At 50.6% G+C, this 17,948-nt stretch overlaps 5 protein-coding genes and 1 non-coding gene across 6 annotated transcripts; 4 read left to right on the plus strand and 2 right to left on the minus strand.

Moving 5' to 3' along the window:
- Positions 1–1,976: 1,976 nt before the first annotated feature.
- On the plus strand, positions 1,977–3,267 carry BO83DRAFT_421634 (uncharacterized protein; the record flags this gene model as incomplete). Its single annotated transcript, XM_025535004.1, has 5 exons — positions 1,977–2,096; positions 2,331–2,408; positions 2,649–2,711; positions 2,786–2,914; positions 3,017–3,267. 5 exons carry the CDS (start codon positions 1,977–1,979, stop codon positions 3,098–3,100), a joined length of 474 nt encoding a protein of 157 aa, XP_025382453.1. The 3' UTR covers positions 3,101–3,267.
- Positions 3,268–3,725: 458 nt separating this feature from the next.
- On the minus strand, positions 3,726–3,796 carry BO83DRAFT_t265. Its single transcript has one exon. It is a non-coding gene; the product is annotated as a tRNA-His (tRNA).
- Positions 3,797–8,471: 4,675 nt separating this feature from the next.
- Positions 8,472–12,706, plus strand: BO83DRAFT_189604 (putative serine/threonine protein kinase). Its single transcript, XM_025526535.1, has 2 exons — positions 8,472–9,550; positions 9,637–12,706. The coding sequence occupies exons 1-2, from the start codon at positions 8,844–8,846 to the stop codon at positions 12,590–12,592; spliced, it is 3,663 nt and encodes a 1,220-aa protein (XP_025382454.1). The 5' UTR covers positions 8,472–8,843; the 3' UTR covers positions 12,593–12,706.
- A 545-nt stretch (positions 12,707–13,251) lies between these two features.
- BO83DRAFT_458623 (uncharacterized protein) lies at positions 13,252–13,912 on the plus strand (the record flags this gene model as incomplete). The annotated part of the gene is made up of 2 exons (XM_025537141.1): positions 13,252–13,353; positions 13,491–13,912. 2 exons carry the CDS (start codon positions 13,252–13,254, stop codon positions 13,773–13,775), a joined length of 387 nt encoding a protein of 128 aa, XP_025382455.1. The 3' UTR covers positions 13,776–13,912.
- An 81-nt stretch (positions 13,913–13,993) lies between these two features.
- On the plus strand, positions 13,994–15,266 carry BO83DRAFT_372572 (arabinogalactan endo-1,4-beta-galactosidase). Its single transcript, XM_025529987.1, has 2 exons — positions 13,994–14,360; positions 14,434–15,266. The coding sequence occupies exons 1-2, from the start codon at positions 14,025–14,027 to the stop codon at positions 15,160–15,162; spliced, it is 1,065 nt and encodes a 354-aa protein (XP_025382456.1). The 5' UTR covers positions 13,994–14,024; the 3' UTR covers positions 15,163–15,266.
- A 1,351-nt stretch (positions 15,267–16,617) lies between these two features.
- Positions 16,618–17,327, minus strand: BO83DRAFT_383382 (uncharacterized protein). The gene has a single exon (XM_025532458.1). The coding sequence runs from the start codon at positions 17,163–17,165 to the stop codon at positions 16,683–16,685; it is 483 nt and encodes a 160-aa protein (XP_025382457.1). The 5' UTR covers positions 17,166–17,327; the 3' UTR covers positions 16,618–16,682.
- Positions 17,328–17,948: the final 621 nt, after the last annotated feature.

A 17,948-nucleotide genomic window follows, 5' to 3' on the forward strand; every position in this document is an offset into this window, starting at 1 on the left:
CACTTCCTCTGCCTCATTCCCAGCCTGACCCAAGAGTACTTACTCAAAGATATCCACTACCCAGAATAGTATACCTACTAGATACTTTGTAGATATGTACATACGCCTTACCCGGTCTCATCCTCGTGGGGCTCCTGCGGGGCTGCATCTTCACCACGAACGAGTCAAAAGAGTCTCGGAAGAAGCAAAAGAATCCCACTTCCAACTAATTTACCGCCTTACTTGAAGTTTTCTGGAAAGGCCAAGGAGCCACTACCACATCAAGGTTCGGTGAAGTTGGCCTGACCTGACTCAACTTCCGGATGGAGGTTGGTGCTGATGCTCGTACTGCTGCTGCGAGATCTATTTGGCCACTGTGAGTCTGTGGCGCTCAGTGGCCAGTCAACATTGGATCTACTTACTGGATCGTCTTTGGTCATCCTTACGCCCAGGCGCCCTCTCACTGGTCGGAATCATCAACGTTGTTTGATCTTCGGCCGGACTGACCAGCCCTTCGACATAGTCAGGCTGATCTCCGTGGCGAGATCCGCAACCCGACTATCCATTACAGCTGGTCCACGTCCTCTCATACCACAGCCTTCTTGACTTCAATACGCGTAAGATCCTCATCTACGGACTGAACATCCCGCAAATCTCCGTAGGCCCGCTCGGGCCGCGGTCTGATATGCAACCGCTTCCAGGCAGCCTCACCAGTGGATCACTAACCATAACTCATCTGCGACGGACGTAAAGCAAACAAACATATCGGAAAAGCTCAAAGGTGGCGACGTTGATCATGATGGGCCAATCGAATAGTGGCCCAGCCCACCCCCTTGGTGCGGGTTGATGTTGATGTTAATGTTGGCGATCAGCTACATTCCTTCTTCCCCCCGGCCGTGACAGTTCGCCTGCATGATTAATGCGATGATTTGTTTCCTCAAAAACCAATAGCAATACATGTAAACCAAGCCAAGACAAGGGTATCTCGGAAACACTCGGTTCGGGCTTGGGGGACGAGAAAGTCTATTACAACTCGGGATTGCATGTAGCCATCTGACCTCGTAGCCAAACTTCATGGGTCCGAGCCAGAGGTATGCTCCCGAGCTCCTGCGTGGAACAACATATCTGCTTGGACGCCACAGGGAACGCCAAGGTAAATAACCTACTAAGTGTCTGCATTTTGCTGGTTCGGTAGCCTCATGATGGGGGGCAGCGCAGCAAGCTACCTGTTAGGTTATATTCAGATGGGGAGCATTATCCGATCACCTGAGAACTTGCGGTGAAACATATACCTATGGACGGTATTTGGTGTCCGGGGTTTGGATCTTTGACCTCCTCGACTCGATAACGTCTTGTATGCCGTGTGGTTCACTGTATCTCTCGCAAACCTGACCGAACATAAGCACAGGGGGTGGCAGCTGGCTATACTCGGCCTTCACAACACCAACATGCTACTGGCTATATGCACACTTGCTTGGATGATGGACTGGCCCTTATATGTACAGCTTGGCTGTATGATACGTATCTAGGCAGCACTTCATATGTACCTGCTTGACAGACATTTAGCTACCGCCTCTGCTGCATATGCCGGTTCGAATGTGCATTAGAATCAATCTAGCCAATCAGATTGCCTGTGATGTGTGCATGAGTATATCAGGGTAGGACCATACATCAATCTCAATCGACTACTTTTTTATCAGCTCATTGTGGCTTGCATCTGTGTCGCTACATGTCTGAGCGATTGGTACCATGGAACGACCTGAACGCGATCTATCCATTGGCGTTATCCGGGTAAAGTACTTCCCAATGTTGAGATATTTCCCAGCAGCCATGCATACTCCCTGTCGCAGAGTTTTTGCACTAACACCCCCATCCTCGTCTAAACTTGGCCAGGCTTCAAGCAAACAAAGCATGTGGTATGGAACTCACCGGGCCATACACCACCTAAAAAAGTAGCACGGATCTGCGCGACAAGGCATCAGGACACCTGGTCCAACATGACCTCCCAATTGGCAAGCACCGGACGGGTGACCGACGTATCCGGAGTATGGCGCGCTGTCATATGTAGACTGATTGCGACTTCGGCTCAATTCTCCAGAGGCTCGAAATGGGATCAGGTAGCTAGTTAGCTAGGTCTTCATGTCACCGTCACCTCCGGTTAATTGATCCCCGTCGAGCTGGATGCTTATCAAGAGCGCCATGAACATATTGACCCCTGAGTCATCTACAGTAATGCCACACAGCACAGGGCTTGTGATGTCCTACTAGCCAACTGCGATACATCTTCCACGAATGGCGCAATCGATTTAATGATTCGAAAACGCCACAATCATCTCACTCACTACGGCTAGATAGTGGTTGCAGCACTATTGAAACAAACCCTGCTCGCCGTCCCAACTCCTCCTGCTGCATACTGCATGATGCCCGAGGTATGAACAAATTTACATATACATCGTCTACATACATCATCATACCAGATGCAGTTCAATCTTATCAATTACCTATCCGGGTAATAGGCACGGCTGATACCGTGCCACCACATCATTATCTACCACGGGGAATTCTATAACACTGGCTTGGTATAGGTGACCAGGTAGAGTTTCACTCACCCGCGCCCCATGTCTCATAGTACTATGTTGAAGTAGATGCAAGTCTCGTAACTATTTTAGTTCCCTAGGGTTCTGCCACGGATTACCTGGTTTGGTGGTATGCAGGGAGAGAAGGGTCGGAGAGTGAGTTGCTCACTCCGTATCTACTTGAGTCTAGAGTGTCCCAGTAATAACATACTAGAGAGTATGTGCGGTAGAGGGGTAGAAGCATGGTGAATGGTGAGAATATTACTGCTAGTCAGGATTATCGCAAGTGGGATACTCCGCGACTTGTACAACACTACCACTTTTACCCTGCTATAGTCCTGTCCTATCTAACTGCCAGGGTAGGTAGGTAGGGTATACTAATCATGACCAACTCCATACCACAGCAAAGTATAACCCGACCCCCTTCTTCCCACTAATCACTCATCTACACAACATACCAGAGACATATGTACTCGATCATCTGCAAGCCAAGCCAAGCCGAGCCAACCACCCAATCAACCAACCAACCAACCAACATCCCATAAATTCCATACTTACAAAGCAAAGTAGCCTGATAAATAACCATCAATAAATTACCTACTCAACCAAGTCGTATACTTGGCAAGCCTCTAGTATCCATACCGTAATCAAACATAACATACAACATTACTCATGTTCTTGGCTTTCCATAAACATACATCCGACATCCGGCTATGCCTACCCAGCATCTCTCCTCTAAATGAGAGGGGAAGAAGACGCCCTAAAAAGCTTGGTAGCGGGTGCGCCAGCATCCAGTCCAGTCATTGTTGCTGATAACCTCGGCGAGGCTCGGATATGCATGTTTCTCGATTAGGAATTAGGGATGGGTAATGGGACTACACTACTGAACTTACTGTCTCTTCTTCTTGTCTAAGTAGGTAGGGGATGCGGCATGGGGTGGGGTTAGGCTGGTTTGGATGGATTTGATGTGGAAGGTGAGGGGGGGGGGGGACACTAATTTGATTTTTGAGTTGGGTCAGGACGGTATGAGTGAGAAGGATGTACAGAGATGATATGCTACATGAAGTTATATATAGTTGTATGTGGATGAAAAAAAAAAAAAGACTATGGCGTTGAGTGTGGATGAAGGGGAAAAAAAAAGTAGGAAGAAAAAAATTTATTTATTCGTATTGGCGCTGCCCGGAATCGAACCGGGGCTGGCACGGCCACAACGTGACGTCATACCACTAGACCACAGCACCTGTTGTTGTGGTAGAAGCACCGAGTATTTGGTATATAACCTACCTATCTTATCTTTTGTGTTTACTAGGCTAGTGGTTAGTGTGAGCAGAGGGGTGAGTAGATGTTAGCATGGCAATATACTACTATTTTTGCGTTAGTTGTAGCATTGTAATCTTGGATTATTCGATTTGCATTTACTCTCACCCTGTTCTCAGTCTACTGGCGTGTGTACTATCTTTTATGTATACTCTTCTTATCTTTTCCTAGGGCTTTATCTTGATGTCTGGACACCGGATATATATCTCCATGTTCGGATTACAATTCGGCAGTATGATGAAACCATGGCATACGTACTATGTCTGCTACCCCTCACGTATCCCCCGATCACACACAGGGTGCCAACCGGCTAACCCAATTGCGAGGGCTTGATCAATGGCCGGCATAGTATGAAACAATGCACCTGGGCGTCTAGTCCAACCCCAGAGGATAACGACCTATACAGCCGAGCACGAGAACAGCTCCTGCAATCAAGGAACCCCCTCAAAAGACACAAATGAAAGTCCAAGCAACACACGTTGCAGCCACTACGAGGGGAATATTGGGAACATACTAGAAAAAGACGCCGCGTAGATACGGCAAGTACTAGCCCCGTAACGAATCAAACCAGACGCACACCAACCAATTCAGTAAGTAGACATGCGAGACCTCGTACTATCACCAAGCTAGTTGATTATGACACTGGAGATCCCTGGGGTAGACTTCGATCCGCGCACCCACCAGCCATGAGATCGACGGAGCAGTACATAGATTTCATGCGTCTCTATACCCCCCACGGCAGCGCAAATGCCCACAGCAGCGGCCTCAGAACCCAGTACGGGCCGAGCTGTCAAAGCAAAGAGCCTTGTACCCCGCGCGCAATCGAAGTCGAGGTCTGGGGAACGGGCGAACGGGCCAACACCTGCACCTCGTCTCCACCAAGATCAATAAACGAGCGATACGGAGCGCAAAGCCCATAACCCACGAGGCATGGCACCAGACAGGATCAGAGTGGGAGATGTACCCCTGTCGCGGGATGTAGCGCGAACATTGCTCCCGCCGTCCAAAGTAGTCACTATTGAACTAGTCTATTCCTTCCCAGCCAGTGGCCCTCTAGCCACTTGGCAATGGTTGAACCAGACAACAGCGTCCCACTAGATAGTAGGTGAATGCAGACCAATGTGCTGGTCTAGTGCACAAGGAGTGTCAAAGTGCCTATTCAAGCACTGGTTGATGAAGGGAACGCGGTAGGCCACCGACTGCACCGGATATACCAAAGTATGCGGAAGGCAACCCTCATAAGGCGGCGTGCATTGCGTATATGACATGCCAAGAAACGGCGTGTCTATCTTGATCCGAGAAATATTCGCGCCGTGCTCCTTGAGACACCGAGAGAAACATTCAGGGGCGTCCTACGTGTGGCTCGCCAGCGTTGGGCTCCGATGACGTCGGTACGGGCCAGTGAGCGAATGGAATCAGAGGAGCCCGGTGAGAATGCAAGAATGCAGATGCATGCCCGCACTGCAGCCCGCCATCCAATGAAACGCTTCCGAAGATCGCATACTAGGTCACTCTGAGACCAGTCTAAGCTGAGGTATCCAGAGAGAGTTGTATCGCCATGCGTCCAGTGGTCGGCCCAAGCATTCCCCGCCTCTCGTGAAAGCCAGTTTCCGGGAGAGCGCTTGCAGGCTAAAAGTGTCACTATACTGCCCCCAAGTGCAAGAGAGGTTCCTCTAGTAGACCATTAGGGATCTTAATTAAGGAAGCAAGTTACACTCATTTCAGTAAGAATGGCATGGCTTCCATGCCAAAAGCAGGTGGAAAAGACGGATTGCCGCTAAAGCAGCCACTCCTCGTGGGGACGAGTCAGGCTGCTATGCATGAGCAAATCAGAGGTAGGAAACTCATTCGACGGCCTCCCGTCTCTGATGGGCTAGTGAACTTCTATTCGCAAGATGGTTGGGAATTCTCCTGACCGGAACTGGGCCACCTTTGAGCATGGCACCAATGGCCGTGCGCCCGTCTTCAAGCCGTTTTGTATACAGGTGAACCCTGGGATGGATAACCAGTCGTTTCAGATCCAGGGATGGTCGCCAGGTATACCCAAGCTAGAAGACCCATCGAGGCCTTGCTCAAGGTGGAGCGACCGGTGCTTCATGTATTGATGGAAATTCTATCGAGAGCTCCCCACCGTTCTTCCACGAGTTTCTCTGCGTATGTCGGCCTCGCCTCCTGCCTCATCAGGAAAGCACCCAACATTGACATCTCCAGGAGTGTTCGTGCGGCTGGTGGTTAGACTGGACTCGGGGAGAACACAGACCTCCTTGTCCAAGCTCTCCGCGCGGAGCTAAAGGAGTAGGCCCCGAGAGCTTATTGGAGGGTGAGGCCGCAGTCAAACATTATCTACATACAGTAGGCTGAACACCGGTGGCCTATAAGGGCTCAGATGGGTGCCAGGGAAGCAGGGTCGCTCCGAAATCCGTCGATCCAAATTACATGGTGGTCAGTGCCCTCTTGATCACTACTGTATCATGACGCTCAGCTTTTTGAGAATTGACCCAGGGAGAGAGCGTGGTTAGAGACTTGGAAGATACTAGAACGGACGACTATGGATGGGGCGAAAGAGAGTTGGTGATAGACATTATTGGACCCACGGAACAAGCAGATCCAGATCGATACCGGTCGCGCTGGCCAGCCAGACTGACAGGTGTCAGTGACGACATACACAATTCCATTACAATCCGGGTCTAACTGATTGTTTCGATATATCGATCATATTTTGTAGGGGCTGATGATGGACGTATAGACCGAGTCGCAGTCCTGTAGGCATTGGCGAACCCGTATTCAGGTTGGGTGGCACGAAGGATCCGTTCAGGCACGACGAACAGTTGCGATAGGATGACGGGAAGAGCAAGGGGCGGAGAAGGGCCAATGACCCGTTGACAGAATGGCCGGAGAAATAGTCCTCTACGTAAGACAAGATAGAGAGAACTGACGCCACAGGCTAAAAAAGTATTTTCTTACCTTTTTCTTTTTCTTTTTTTTTTTTTTTGCGTTTACTCTCGAAACTCTATTTTCTTCGTATATTATAAAACTTTCTTTGTCTCTTAAGTACTAGATCTATCAAACAGTTTAGTTAATAGAAGTCTAGAAGGCATAGTTATATAATCCAAGTACTAGTACCTCATGCAGTCAAGATTAGGGATGGTCAATGGGCTCATGAATGGTCGACACGCGTATTGAGTTCTCATACTAACAGATGAACCAAGCTAAAGTGGAATTCAGCCTAAGATGCAGCATCCATTTTGCCCCCCGATGGAGAATACTTTAGATAGCTAAAGAGGATCCTCTCCCGTTACCGGTCAGGACGCTAAAGTCCGTAGCCTACGGGAGTGGTGCCCATGGGCTTGGAGGAGGTCCCAACCACCGCCAAGGAGGGCCGGATGGCCGGCCGAGATGGCCTTGTTCAAAGCATTCACTGGCTAGCAATGTTCTTATCGTCCACCACTATAGCTACCCACAATCAACTAGGGAAATACCCAAAAAAAAGAAAAAAGAAATAAAGATCAATGAAATGGACATCTGATTATCTATTAGATTATCTTCCCGGGAAGCACTAGGGGATTGTATCGGACTGAATCGCATTATGATGATGCTCGTGCACAACGGGAAGAGGGACTTCAACCTCCCCACCGACCGGCTATTTGGTGATGGATCCAGAATAATCTAGGTACGTTTCCATAGGTCCTCCTTCGACGGGCAGGTCGGTACGCCGTACGGAGTATGGTACCTAATATACTGCTGTATTCTGGTTTCACACCACCCGTCATTATTTAGTATCATCAATCCCTCCTAGACGGGAGTTGCCAAGTTGTTTTCCAACCAGTTCTAACTAGGTATTATTGGGGTATTGTAAATCAATTTACCAGTCACCACTGGTAAGTACTGCAGTTTGCGCTGTGCTATTCCATCTTTTGCTACGTATTCATTCGGTCCCCTCCTCCCCTCTCTCTCACTTAGAGTCTCTCAATCTCTCTCTCCCTCTTTCTTTCCCCCCACCCCCAAAAGGCAAGCCGCCTGACAAAAGCCTGACTGACCCTTTCTGCCACCACCGCCGTGAACCACCACCTCCATCTGCCGTTCTTCCCCATTATTCATTACTCACGATCCGCCATCACAGCGGTTCCTCTCCTCCCTCTCCCTCTCCCTCGTCCTGTCTTTCTACACTTTCTCCCTCAACTCTCTCCATCCCCGTCCCTTTTCCCTCTTCTAAACACCACCCATAACCTCCCCTTAATTCCTCTTCCTCCCCCCTCCTCTTTCTTTCCCTCTTCCACTTCGTTCCACTTTTCTCTTCTTCATTAAACCTTCCAATACTTACGGATACCTACCCCTCCTTTTTCACCTTCTCCCTATACCATTTTTTTTTTCTTTTCTTTTCTTCTAATTCCTTTCATCGCCAGTATAATTATTTGCACTTTCTTTCCTTCTTGTCTATTCCCTATCAACTTCGGACGGCTCCCCCTTGCTATATAACGGTTATTACACCGTCGTGTCTTTTGTTACTATACTTAGACACTCTCTTGGCTTCTGTCCTGCCCTATTTTAAAGGGTCTCTTCTCCGACCGATCTGCGAACATCTCCGGCTCAACCTCGTTCCACCCTCACGTCTCCGAGCGCCCCAATCGATCATCAGCTGCATCCTGGCGCTGTAGCAGTTCGGTCGCTCGGAGTCTCCGGTCTCGTTATCGCCGTTGTCCGGTACACGGTTTATCCCCCAGGTCACTCTGCATGCCTGTTTATACGCCTTTCCGAGTCGAGCTCCGAGAGTAATGCCGGTCCACTCGTGCGCATCCACCGAGCTTCACGTCAGCTCGCCCTGAATTAAGCGGTTTATATGGGAAGATCAACCGGACCGGAGAAGGAAATATATTGTACGGACGGGGCCATCAGACGGAACCCCAGGAAATAAGGCCTAGGAAGGGGAGGATGCCCAGTTGTAACTCGGAAAGAGTTCGCTGATTCAAAGACATGAAAATGGACCGTCCGTCTTCAGTTCCCGGTCTGGAAGAGCCCGTCATTCTGGCTGTCCGGAATGGCCAGAACTCAGACCATGTTCGCAGGCGGAGTTCGGACAAGTCCATCGAGGATTCTTCGTTACCGGCACCGATGGAGGCAGATATCAAGCAGACTGTCACCAAGCCACCGAATGCGAAGCTTCCCTTGCAGGGCGATTTCTCAGATGGGCAGACATCTCTTCGACACCCGTTTCCCCATCTCTACCATTCATCCAGTACATCCAGGTCACCCTCCACTCGTACTTCTTCGAGCTCGCTTCAGGCATTGAACGAGGACACCGTCGTCGATGCGCGGTCGGATCATAGCGCTATCGGCCGGAGCTCCATCTCTTCTCGGAGGGTCGCCCACATGGGCCCCTCTGAGACTCATTCCGCAGACTATCCCGTTTATCCCGACCAATCCTACGCCGTCCTTCAGTCCCAAATCCACCCCACCTACCAACCCCCGTTCCTACGCACCCGAAGCTCTTACCCGTCCCGGACTGAGGCGGCCAAGTTTGCTCCGTCGCGTGCATCACGCACGGCGGGCAACACCCCCCTCTCCAGCCCGGGCCTATTTTCCATTAGAAGTCCTCGCTCGACGCCTCCATTCGCGTCCGACGACGAAGGTCGCATCAGCAGCCCCTATCTCCATCCCACCCATCTTCAGCCCCCCAAAGAGTAAGTCCGACGTGCCACCGAGTGCACTAACATCCTTTTTCCTGCCAAAAAAGCATTCGACTGTTGACTGACCATCTTGATGATAGGACCCATACCGCTGAGGTGGATCGAGATCTTGTGACCGGAAACAAGCTCATCAATCAGTATGAGATCCTTGAGGAGCTCGGGCGCGGTGAACATGGAAAGGTGAAGCTCGGCCGCCATGTTACGACGCGACAAAAGGTTGCAATCAAGATCGTTCAGCGTTATTCAAAGCGTCGCCGCCTCGGAAAACTCGGTAACCCTGAGGATAAGGTCAAGAAAGAGGTTGCCATCCTGAAAAAGGCAAGGCACCCTAACGTCGTCAGTCTGTTAGAAGTCATCGATGATCCGAATCGCCAAAAGGTCTATATAGTCCTCGAGTATGTGGAGAACGGAGAAATCATCTGGCGCAAGCGTGGGCTGCGAGAGATCGTCCACGTCGATAAGCGCCGGCTGGAGCGTGAGAAGGCGGGCATTCCCGATACCCCGTCTTTCATGGAAGAAAGTCAACAGTACGTAAGGACAGCCCAGCACCTTCGTCGGCAGCGCGAGAAGGCACGTGAACGGCGCCAAGCACAGGCGGCATATGCACAAGAAGCTCCGATCCCTGCCTGGAGTCTGGAGCATGGTGCGGAGTCAGACGAAGATGAGGATCTGGGGGGCGAGCCTATGGTTGCGCGTGTTCCCAGCCGGACTATGGTGAGCACCGATGATGCCCACTCCTCTCCCAGTCAGTCTTATGTGTCGGGTCAGGAGTCGGCACTGGCTGCAGTAGAAGGCAGCATGTACGGCGCCTATGCAGACTACCCATTCGAAAGACGATTCAGCACCGCATCAAGCAGCTTCGGCTATGCACCTTCCGAGCCGGAGTGGTTCACCGACGATGACGACATGTCCTTTGTGCCTTGCTTGACCTTCAACGAAGCGCGCAATGCCTTTCGCGATTCGTTGCTAGGTTTGGAATATCTTCACTACCAAGGCATCATCCATCGCGACATTAAACCCGCAAATCTTCTGGTCACCAGCAACTATCGTGTGAAAATCTCAGATTTTGGTGTCTCGTACTTGGGACGCCCCATTCGAGACGAGGAAGAGGAGCAGGTGGAGGAGACGGATGCCACCGAGTTGGATGATGCTCGCGAGCTGTCTAAGACGGTCGGGACACCGGCTTTCTATGCCCCTGAGTTGTGCTATACAGGCGATGATTTCGTGGACGTGCTCGGCGCCGCCCCTCGGATCACCGGCGCTATTGATGTTTGGTCTCTGGGTGTTACCCTCTACGGCATGATCTTCGGGCGCCTACCATTCGTTTCCGATGACGAATACAGCATGTTCCAGACTATTGTGCGGAAGGAAGTCTTCATTCCCCGAAAGCGTTTACAGCCCGTGGAAGACAATCCCGACACCGTCAGTCAGTGGCCTCGCTACAGTGACGGCAGCAAACGGATGGAAGACGAGCTGGTGTACGAGGACATTGACGACGAATTGTATGATCTGCTAAAGCGGCTGCTGACCAAGGATCCGGTTAAACGGATCACCGTGAAGGAGATCAAACACCATCCTTGGGTTCTGCATGGCCTTCCTAACCCCAGAGCATGGGTGGAAGAGACGGACCCGGGATACCAAAGCAAAGGAAAAAGAATCGAAGTATCCACCGAAGAAGTGACTAGTGCTGTCAGCAAAGTACCATTCATTCAGCGTGTGCGATCCAACGTTGCTAAGTGGTCTAACTATCTGACTGGAAGGTCGAAAGAGAAGGATGGTCGCAAGCGGACCCCTAGCAATTCTCCTTCGGTCGAGTCATCGTCAACTACAAGCAGCACTGCCTTTGGAAAGTACCTTTGGGATAATCGGCGGCACAGCCTAAGGGGGGATGAAGAATTTCCACGCTCTCTCCGCTTACCCAGGGAAGGCGAGCATCCGCTTTCGCAGAGTGTCACTGCAAGTCCTGTGGGCCGAGAAGATCAGCCGTCTTACTTCGCTTCGTCCGATTCCATGCCAGTGCAGGATCAATCTACGCGCCCAGATCCTCCCGAGCGCACAACATCCACATTGTCTACTGCCGAATCTGCCAAGACCGTGAAACCATCGGACCACAAAAGAGTATCAGTACCCCAGCGTGCTGGTACCCCCGTCCGTGTGGAACCGTCTGGGACCACAAACATTGGTGGCCTTTTTGGTGGCGCGAGCCGTCGGCTTGCAAGAGGCCTGCAACCTGGGGATTGGCGGTCCGATCGGTCTGTCTCAGGTGAGACCGCGTCTTTGGACGGTGACCGCCACTCGGAGCCCAGCTTGGCTTTGAGTGTTGCCTCTGCTGTTGGTCAAATGCAGAATTGCAACTTGTTGTCGAACGAGGAGCCGCTCTTGACTCCTCCCGATGGCTCCCTTGGTAGAACATCCAGCCATCGGCGAAACCGATCCCACCAGCTTCCAGGCAAGCATTCCGCCGAGCCATTCCACCTAACCAAGGAGGCCTTGTTACGGAAGAGGAGGAGCGATCTCGGGCCCGTTGGTGATGCAGACAGCAATCGTGGCGACAGTGAGCCATGCTCCGGTGACTACACGGGCCTGCGGACTGAGAATCACCCGCAAGTCTCAGACTCGTCGAATGACCAGTCCTCTGGAGATCCTCTCCCAGGAGGGCTGACAACGTCGCCGCCATCGGCAGCTACAATATCCTCTTCGTCAATTGACGAGTATACTAGCGGCATGTCCCAGAGCACTTCTCACCCCAGCATCCCGTCTGTGGTGTCAGGAGCGTCGTCTCTCTCTGGTGAGAGTGGCCTCAAGGAGAAGGATACTGAATCAGCCGTTCAGGTTCCTTCGATTCTTCGCACTGGTGAAACAGTCAAAGCCCGGCATCCCTGTCCTCCACGACCTGCAGAAGATGACGAGTGTCGCTACTACTGCGATGACGAAGAAGAGTCTGGTGACGACTCAGAAGATGAAGGACTTGTCATCGGCAAGAAGAGGGCAACCCCTCAGAAGCCGATCATCCGCCCTGGACAGTCGAAGTCATGATAACAATACACACATGTCCTTTCCGGGGTCTTTCGTCGTCATATAAGCAAGGGACATCAAAAGTTTCTTTCACCGTTACATGATGTTTGCATTTGCTTCTCCTTTACCGATCATGACGCTACTACCATCATATTATGTCTGACTTTTTCTGGGTGATCACGCGGCCTTGTCCAATCACCATGATCATTATCTTGTTGGAGTTTAATTTCTGCGTGTATATCATTTATTCAATCAGTGGGGGGATATTTTCCTTTTCTATTCGTTTCGCTTCTTCCCCCTCCACCTTCTTTTCTTCTTTCTGGCTGGTTGCGTCCCTTTTGCTGGCATACAGGAAACTTCCCTAGGGTTCCACATCTGTTGAGACACAGATACATTGCTTGTACATATATTTGCATTGGCGGCACGTTCATATTCGGTCCTCTTGATTCGGTTATCTTCATCCATTGGCTTGCATTCGGATGATGCTGGGGTTCATTCTGCGTCTATATATACTGGTCTGTTTGCTGCATTGGGCCTGGGGTCTGTGATTGCGTGTATGTAATGATGCTTGGAGGAAGGGTCAGGCTATACAATGTACCTGCCTTTCCCCTTTTTCTTTTTCTGGGCTTTGGATAGCTGGAGGCAGCGGGAGTAGGATTTTGCTTTGTGGAAGGGTTGCCATGGAAGGACACGATGTTGATGACCAAGTCGCGAGAGATGATGAAGAGAACAACAATATACACACAGAGAGAGAGAGACTCACACGTTCACGATCCACTTGGGTGCGCCAGTGCCTTTCTGCCGCACATGGGAAAAGCGGGTCACCGTTTAGCCTAGTGTGCCGATACTTTCTATACCGGGGGAAGCCGGATGAAAGGTGAAACCGGCCAAGCAGAACCACGAGTCCGTAGAAGCTTAGGGAGGAGGTCTGAGAGCGTCTCCTAAACTAGATTTGGAGTACACCGAGAAGTCGTCGTATGTGCCCATGTGGCTTGCAGGGAGTCTGGGCGACCATCTGACCTTGGAAGATGTGGGTTTACCGCAAGTTGAATCCGACTTCTCGCCTAAGTATGGAGACAGGGAGCCCACGGTACAGATGCTGAATGGGCTCGGGCGTGCCACCGGCCGATCTGCACAGACGGTGTCATGTTCCTCCACCAATGGCTCGGCAGATTGGAAACACTTGGTGTCTCGCGATGCATGACCTGACGCTGACTGCCGTCCTGCATTGATTAAATCGTGGAGAACTCCGGTGGTGTTTAATCTATATGGGCAGACGTTATCCTTTGCCTTCTCCGTGTCATTTGTAGGACGGACCCGGTGGACAATGAATGTCTCAAAGCGGCCAGTCGACGACGTCTTTTAAAAGGGGCTTTGATGCCGGGATTGACTGACTCGTACTGCTGGATCCAACCGTGAGAGTGATAACCGGGCTCATTACAGGCGAGCTTCGATGACAGCCATGATGATCTACCCTCTACTTCTTTCTGCATTGCCTCTGCTCAGCAGCGCCGCGCTGACCTACCGCGGGGCGGATATCTCCTCCCTTTTGATCGAGGAAGATGCCGGCATCAGCTATAAGAACTTGAATGGCGAGACCCAAGCATTGGAGGATATTCTGGTCAACAATGGTGTCAACTCGATCCGACAGAGGGTGTGGGTCGATCCCAGCGATGGTTCGTACGATCTCGACTATAACCTCAAGCTGGCCAAGCGTGTTCAGGCCGCGGGTATGAGCATCTACTTGGATCTGCATCTCAGTGATACGTGGGCAGACCCCAGTGATCAGGTCAGTCCTACTGCTGAAGGGAAAGACTACACAGGAAAAGGAGTTGGAACACTGATAAAAGGGCTGTATATAGACTACCCCTACCGGTTGGTCGACTACGGACATCGACACACTCACCTGGCAGCTATACAACTACACGCTCGAAGTCTGCAACACCTTCGCGGAGAATGACATTGACATCGAGATTGTCTCCATTGGCAACGAGATCAGCAGCGGACTTCTTTGGCCACTGGGCAAGACCAGTAACTATGACAACATCGCGAAGCTTCTGCACTCCGGAGCCTGGGGAGTGAAGGACTCCGACCTGACCACGACCCCGAAGATTATGATCCACCTGGACAATGGATGGGACTGGGACGAGCAGGAATACTTTTACGAGACCGTCCTGGCTACGGGGTCACTGCTCTCCACGGATTTCGACCTCATGGGAGTCTCGTACTATCCATTCTACAGCTCGGAAGCAACCTTGTCGGCGCTCAAGACCAGCCTTACGAACATGCAATCAAACTACGATAAGTCCGTGGTGGTGGTGGAGACGAACTGGCCCGTGTCGTGCCCGGACCCTGAGTATTCATTTCCGTCGGATCTCACCTCGATCCCCTTTTCGGCTGCAGGCCAGGAGGAGTTCCTGGAGAAGCTGGCAGAAGTGGTAGAGGGCGTCACGGATGGACTGGGCATTTATTACTGGGAACCGGCATGGATCGACAATGCCGCCCTGGGATCCAGCTGCGCGGATAACCTGATGGTGGATGTTAACACGGATGAGGTGTTGGAGAGTGTCACTGTGTTTGAGGACCTGTGATTTTCCTCGCTTTCCTGTTTGAGAGCACCAGGATGATGCATCTCAGCTATTGTGTATTGTAATAAGTAGTGATGTTCCAGCGTATGTGTGTGTGTGTGTGTGACTAGTAGTATATGTTCGTTAATAATTGATCAACAATCAGTCAGTTACTCAATTCTACTCCCTGCATCACTTGTACAGTAGAGACAAGTTTCAGAACAAGACAAATAAACAAAACTAGACAGAAAGCACACCTATTTGGGAAATGTCTGATGTAGATCCCATCACTACCGGGCCGCGCGCGCACAAACACCCACGCACCCACACACCGAAATGATGAAGCCTGCGGTTGAACCGTGGACCTGCAGATTGAGGGGGGCAGTAGACCGGGTGGCTGTGCAAACCAGCGATTCAGTTGGGATCAGCGGTGTTTCAAGCTGCAAATGGCATGGGTTGGCCTGCCTATGGATCTATCTAAATCAGGGCCAGGAAATTTAAACCCTGACAGCTTGTCAACAGGAGAGATAGAGAATGTGTGTGTTGTGTGTGTGTGTGCGCAACCGAGATAGGGGGAGGGGGGGTTAAGGCTGACAGGTTCTTGCTGAAGAGAGAGAGAAAGGTAACTTAAGAGGATGGAGCTATCGGAAATAATCAATGATTATCGTAATACGAGGGGATCAGTGCGGGATATTTTGGCATATCACCCTTACTGTGACTACCGAGGGCTACTATTTGAAGTAAATGATCCTTGACAGGATGATGTTTTTCCGACCTGCATGACGCTGGGGAGATAAGAACTCTCGGATACGGAGTAGTATTGAGGGAGTGTCTAATTAGGGCAATGAAGAGGGAATTCATTGTCGCTGCAGCCTGTCAGGTCATGATCCCAATCATACACCCTTGTCCTCTTATTTTTATCTTCTCTGTCTTTTTGACTTTCGATTCTTGTTGATCAACCTGATGAGAATGAGATAGACAGGCTATTTTTAGTTATTCTAACTACGGAGTACATCTCCTACCCGATTAGAATCAGCCGGCCCTCATCAGCATGAACGAATTATCGCGACAATAGGCTTTTCAGGCTGTTGATGGACGTATCAATCAATCAATCAATCAATCATCTCTTCAGTTATTCTTGCTTCGGACCCTTTCATTCTCGATCAGCATCGTACAGGTTAACTCGGCTGTAGGCTACGTCAACGGTTTTGTTTGTGGATTTCACCCTTCCTTCTCATCTCAGTGTGGATCCTGCAGTCTGCCTTGTCAGCTTAACATACACTCTTTCTCTTTCTCCATTCATTGATTGAAATTTACTGAGAAATTAATCCCGCATGATGATGCTATTCTTACCACTTTTTTGGTCAAGTGGAGGATAGATGGGGGAGACCCTTCTTGCTAGGCAGCATTCACAAGGGGGAATATTCCCAATACCTTCTAAAGTATCGTATCAACAACGTATTACTGCAATAGATATAACATTATCTCGAACATCACAACTACAACACATATCATGAGCACGCTCAAGAACTAATCAAATCCCATCAAGGAAAGCTCGTCAACTCAGTCATGCTCCTCCCTGACCTCGGGCGTAGAATGTAAACAACATAAACAGGGTACGTCTGCGTCGCGTGCATAGAGCGCTCCCGGTCCTGTCTTTCATGTATTGCATTTAGTGCCGCGGGCTTGAGGACGTCTTGCACTAGCTGAGTCACCTCGATACTGCTTCTCTGCAGCTCATTATCGCGCAGCTTACGGAATCGTGTCTCAACGTCATCGAGGAAGCTGTTGGGGGTTTCCCCATCTCCAACGTAAAGTGTGACTGTGCCGATCAGTTCGCGTGTCTGCTCTCTGGACCCGCGGTAGCGGAAGGTGGTAGGTCGGGTGGTGAGGCCGAAGCCTTGTATGGTGCCGTCTTCGGGTAGGAGATGAAGAACGTGGATCATGGCTCCAAAGTTGCCAATGACAAGGAGAACGGAAGGAGGGCCGGTGGAGCGGGTGAATATGTTTTTGAGATGGGAAAGCATGGGTTTGTGAGTTGAAGCATTTTACAATGGTCAAGTAACCTGGTGCTAAAGGGCAATGTTCTCTGGGGATGGTGATTGATGAATATCTATGGAGGTGATTGATCCCTTCTGGTAGATGTAGCCCAGTGCACCAGGCGGAGATTCCTCCAGTTAGAGACAAATTTGGAGGAGACAAGAATAAAGTAGCAAGGGAGGTTTCTCTATTGGAAAGCTAGGCAGACAGTTTTTACTGTAGTATACAATAGTAGATTAGGCGACTCTACTAAAACCAATAAAACTTACTGGAAGAGGGGATTCCCGGGTCCTTATTGTACTGAACCAATATATAATAGACCCCCCAGCATCGTTAGAAACTAAACTAAAATCCATTAAATTGACAGGTAGTTTTTCTTTTTCAATTTTCTTTTTCAGAGGCAGACTGTCTTGCCTGAGGAATACTTGCTGTTGCACGTGCCCCGGGAATCAGGCATCGGGAATCTGGACGAATTTCTGCCTTGAACTTCCTTCTTGGACCGTCAGCTCAGTTTCATCATCATCCTTTTCGAGTTTCGATCTTCTTTCCTGTTTCACCCTTGTCTGTCTCTCTCGCAGTGTGTGTGTGTGTTGTGTCTGATTGAACCTGCATCCATCTGCCCTCGTCCCTGGTCAGCGGCTGAGGATCGTCCTCTGCCGGCATCTTCCCCGGCGCTTGTTGGCGCCCGAGAATGTGTGCAACGACTTTCCCCCTCCAGACCGACTGCGCGCCGCGAGGCTGAATCGCAAGGCCGTCTGCCTTACTCTCTC

Source organism: Aspergillus eucalypticola (genome assembly GCF_003184535.1).
Source record: "Aspergillus eucalypticola CBS 122712 chromosome Unknown BO83scaffold_44, whole genome shotgun sequence".
NCBI classification, from domain to species: Eukaryota; Fungi; Ascomycota; class Eurotiomycetes; order Eurotiales; family Aspergillaceae; genus Aspergillus; species Aspergillus eucalypticola.

Coding starts and splice junctions, on each gene's coding strand:
- BO83DRAFT_372572 (XM_025529987.1), top strand. CDS start 14,025: ATGACAGCCATGATGATCTACCCTCTACTTCTTTCTGCATTGCCTCTG. Junction 14,361..14,433: donor GGGCAGACCCCAGTGATCAG/GTCAGTCCTACT, acceptor GGCTGTATATAG/ACTACCCCTACCGGTTGGTC.
- BO83DRAFT_383382 (XM_025532458.1), bottom strand. CDS start 17,165: ATGCTTTCCCATCTCAAAAACATATTCACCCGCTCCACCGGCCCTCCT.
- BO83DRAFT_189604 (XM_025526535.1), top strand. CDS start 8,844: ATGAAAATGGACCGTCCGTCTTCAGTTCCCGGTCTGGAAGAGCCCGTC. Junction 9,551..9,636: donor CATCTTCAGCCCCCCAAAGA/GTAAGTCCGACG, acceptor TCTTGATGATAG/GACCCATACCGCTGAGGTGG.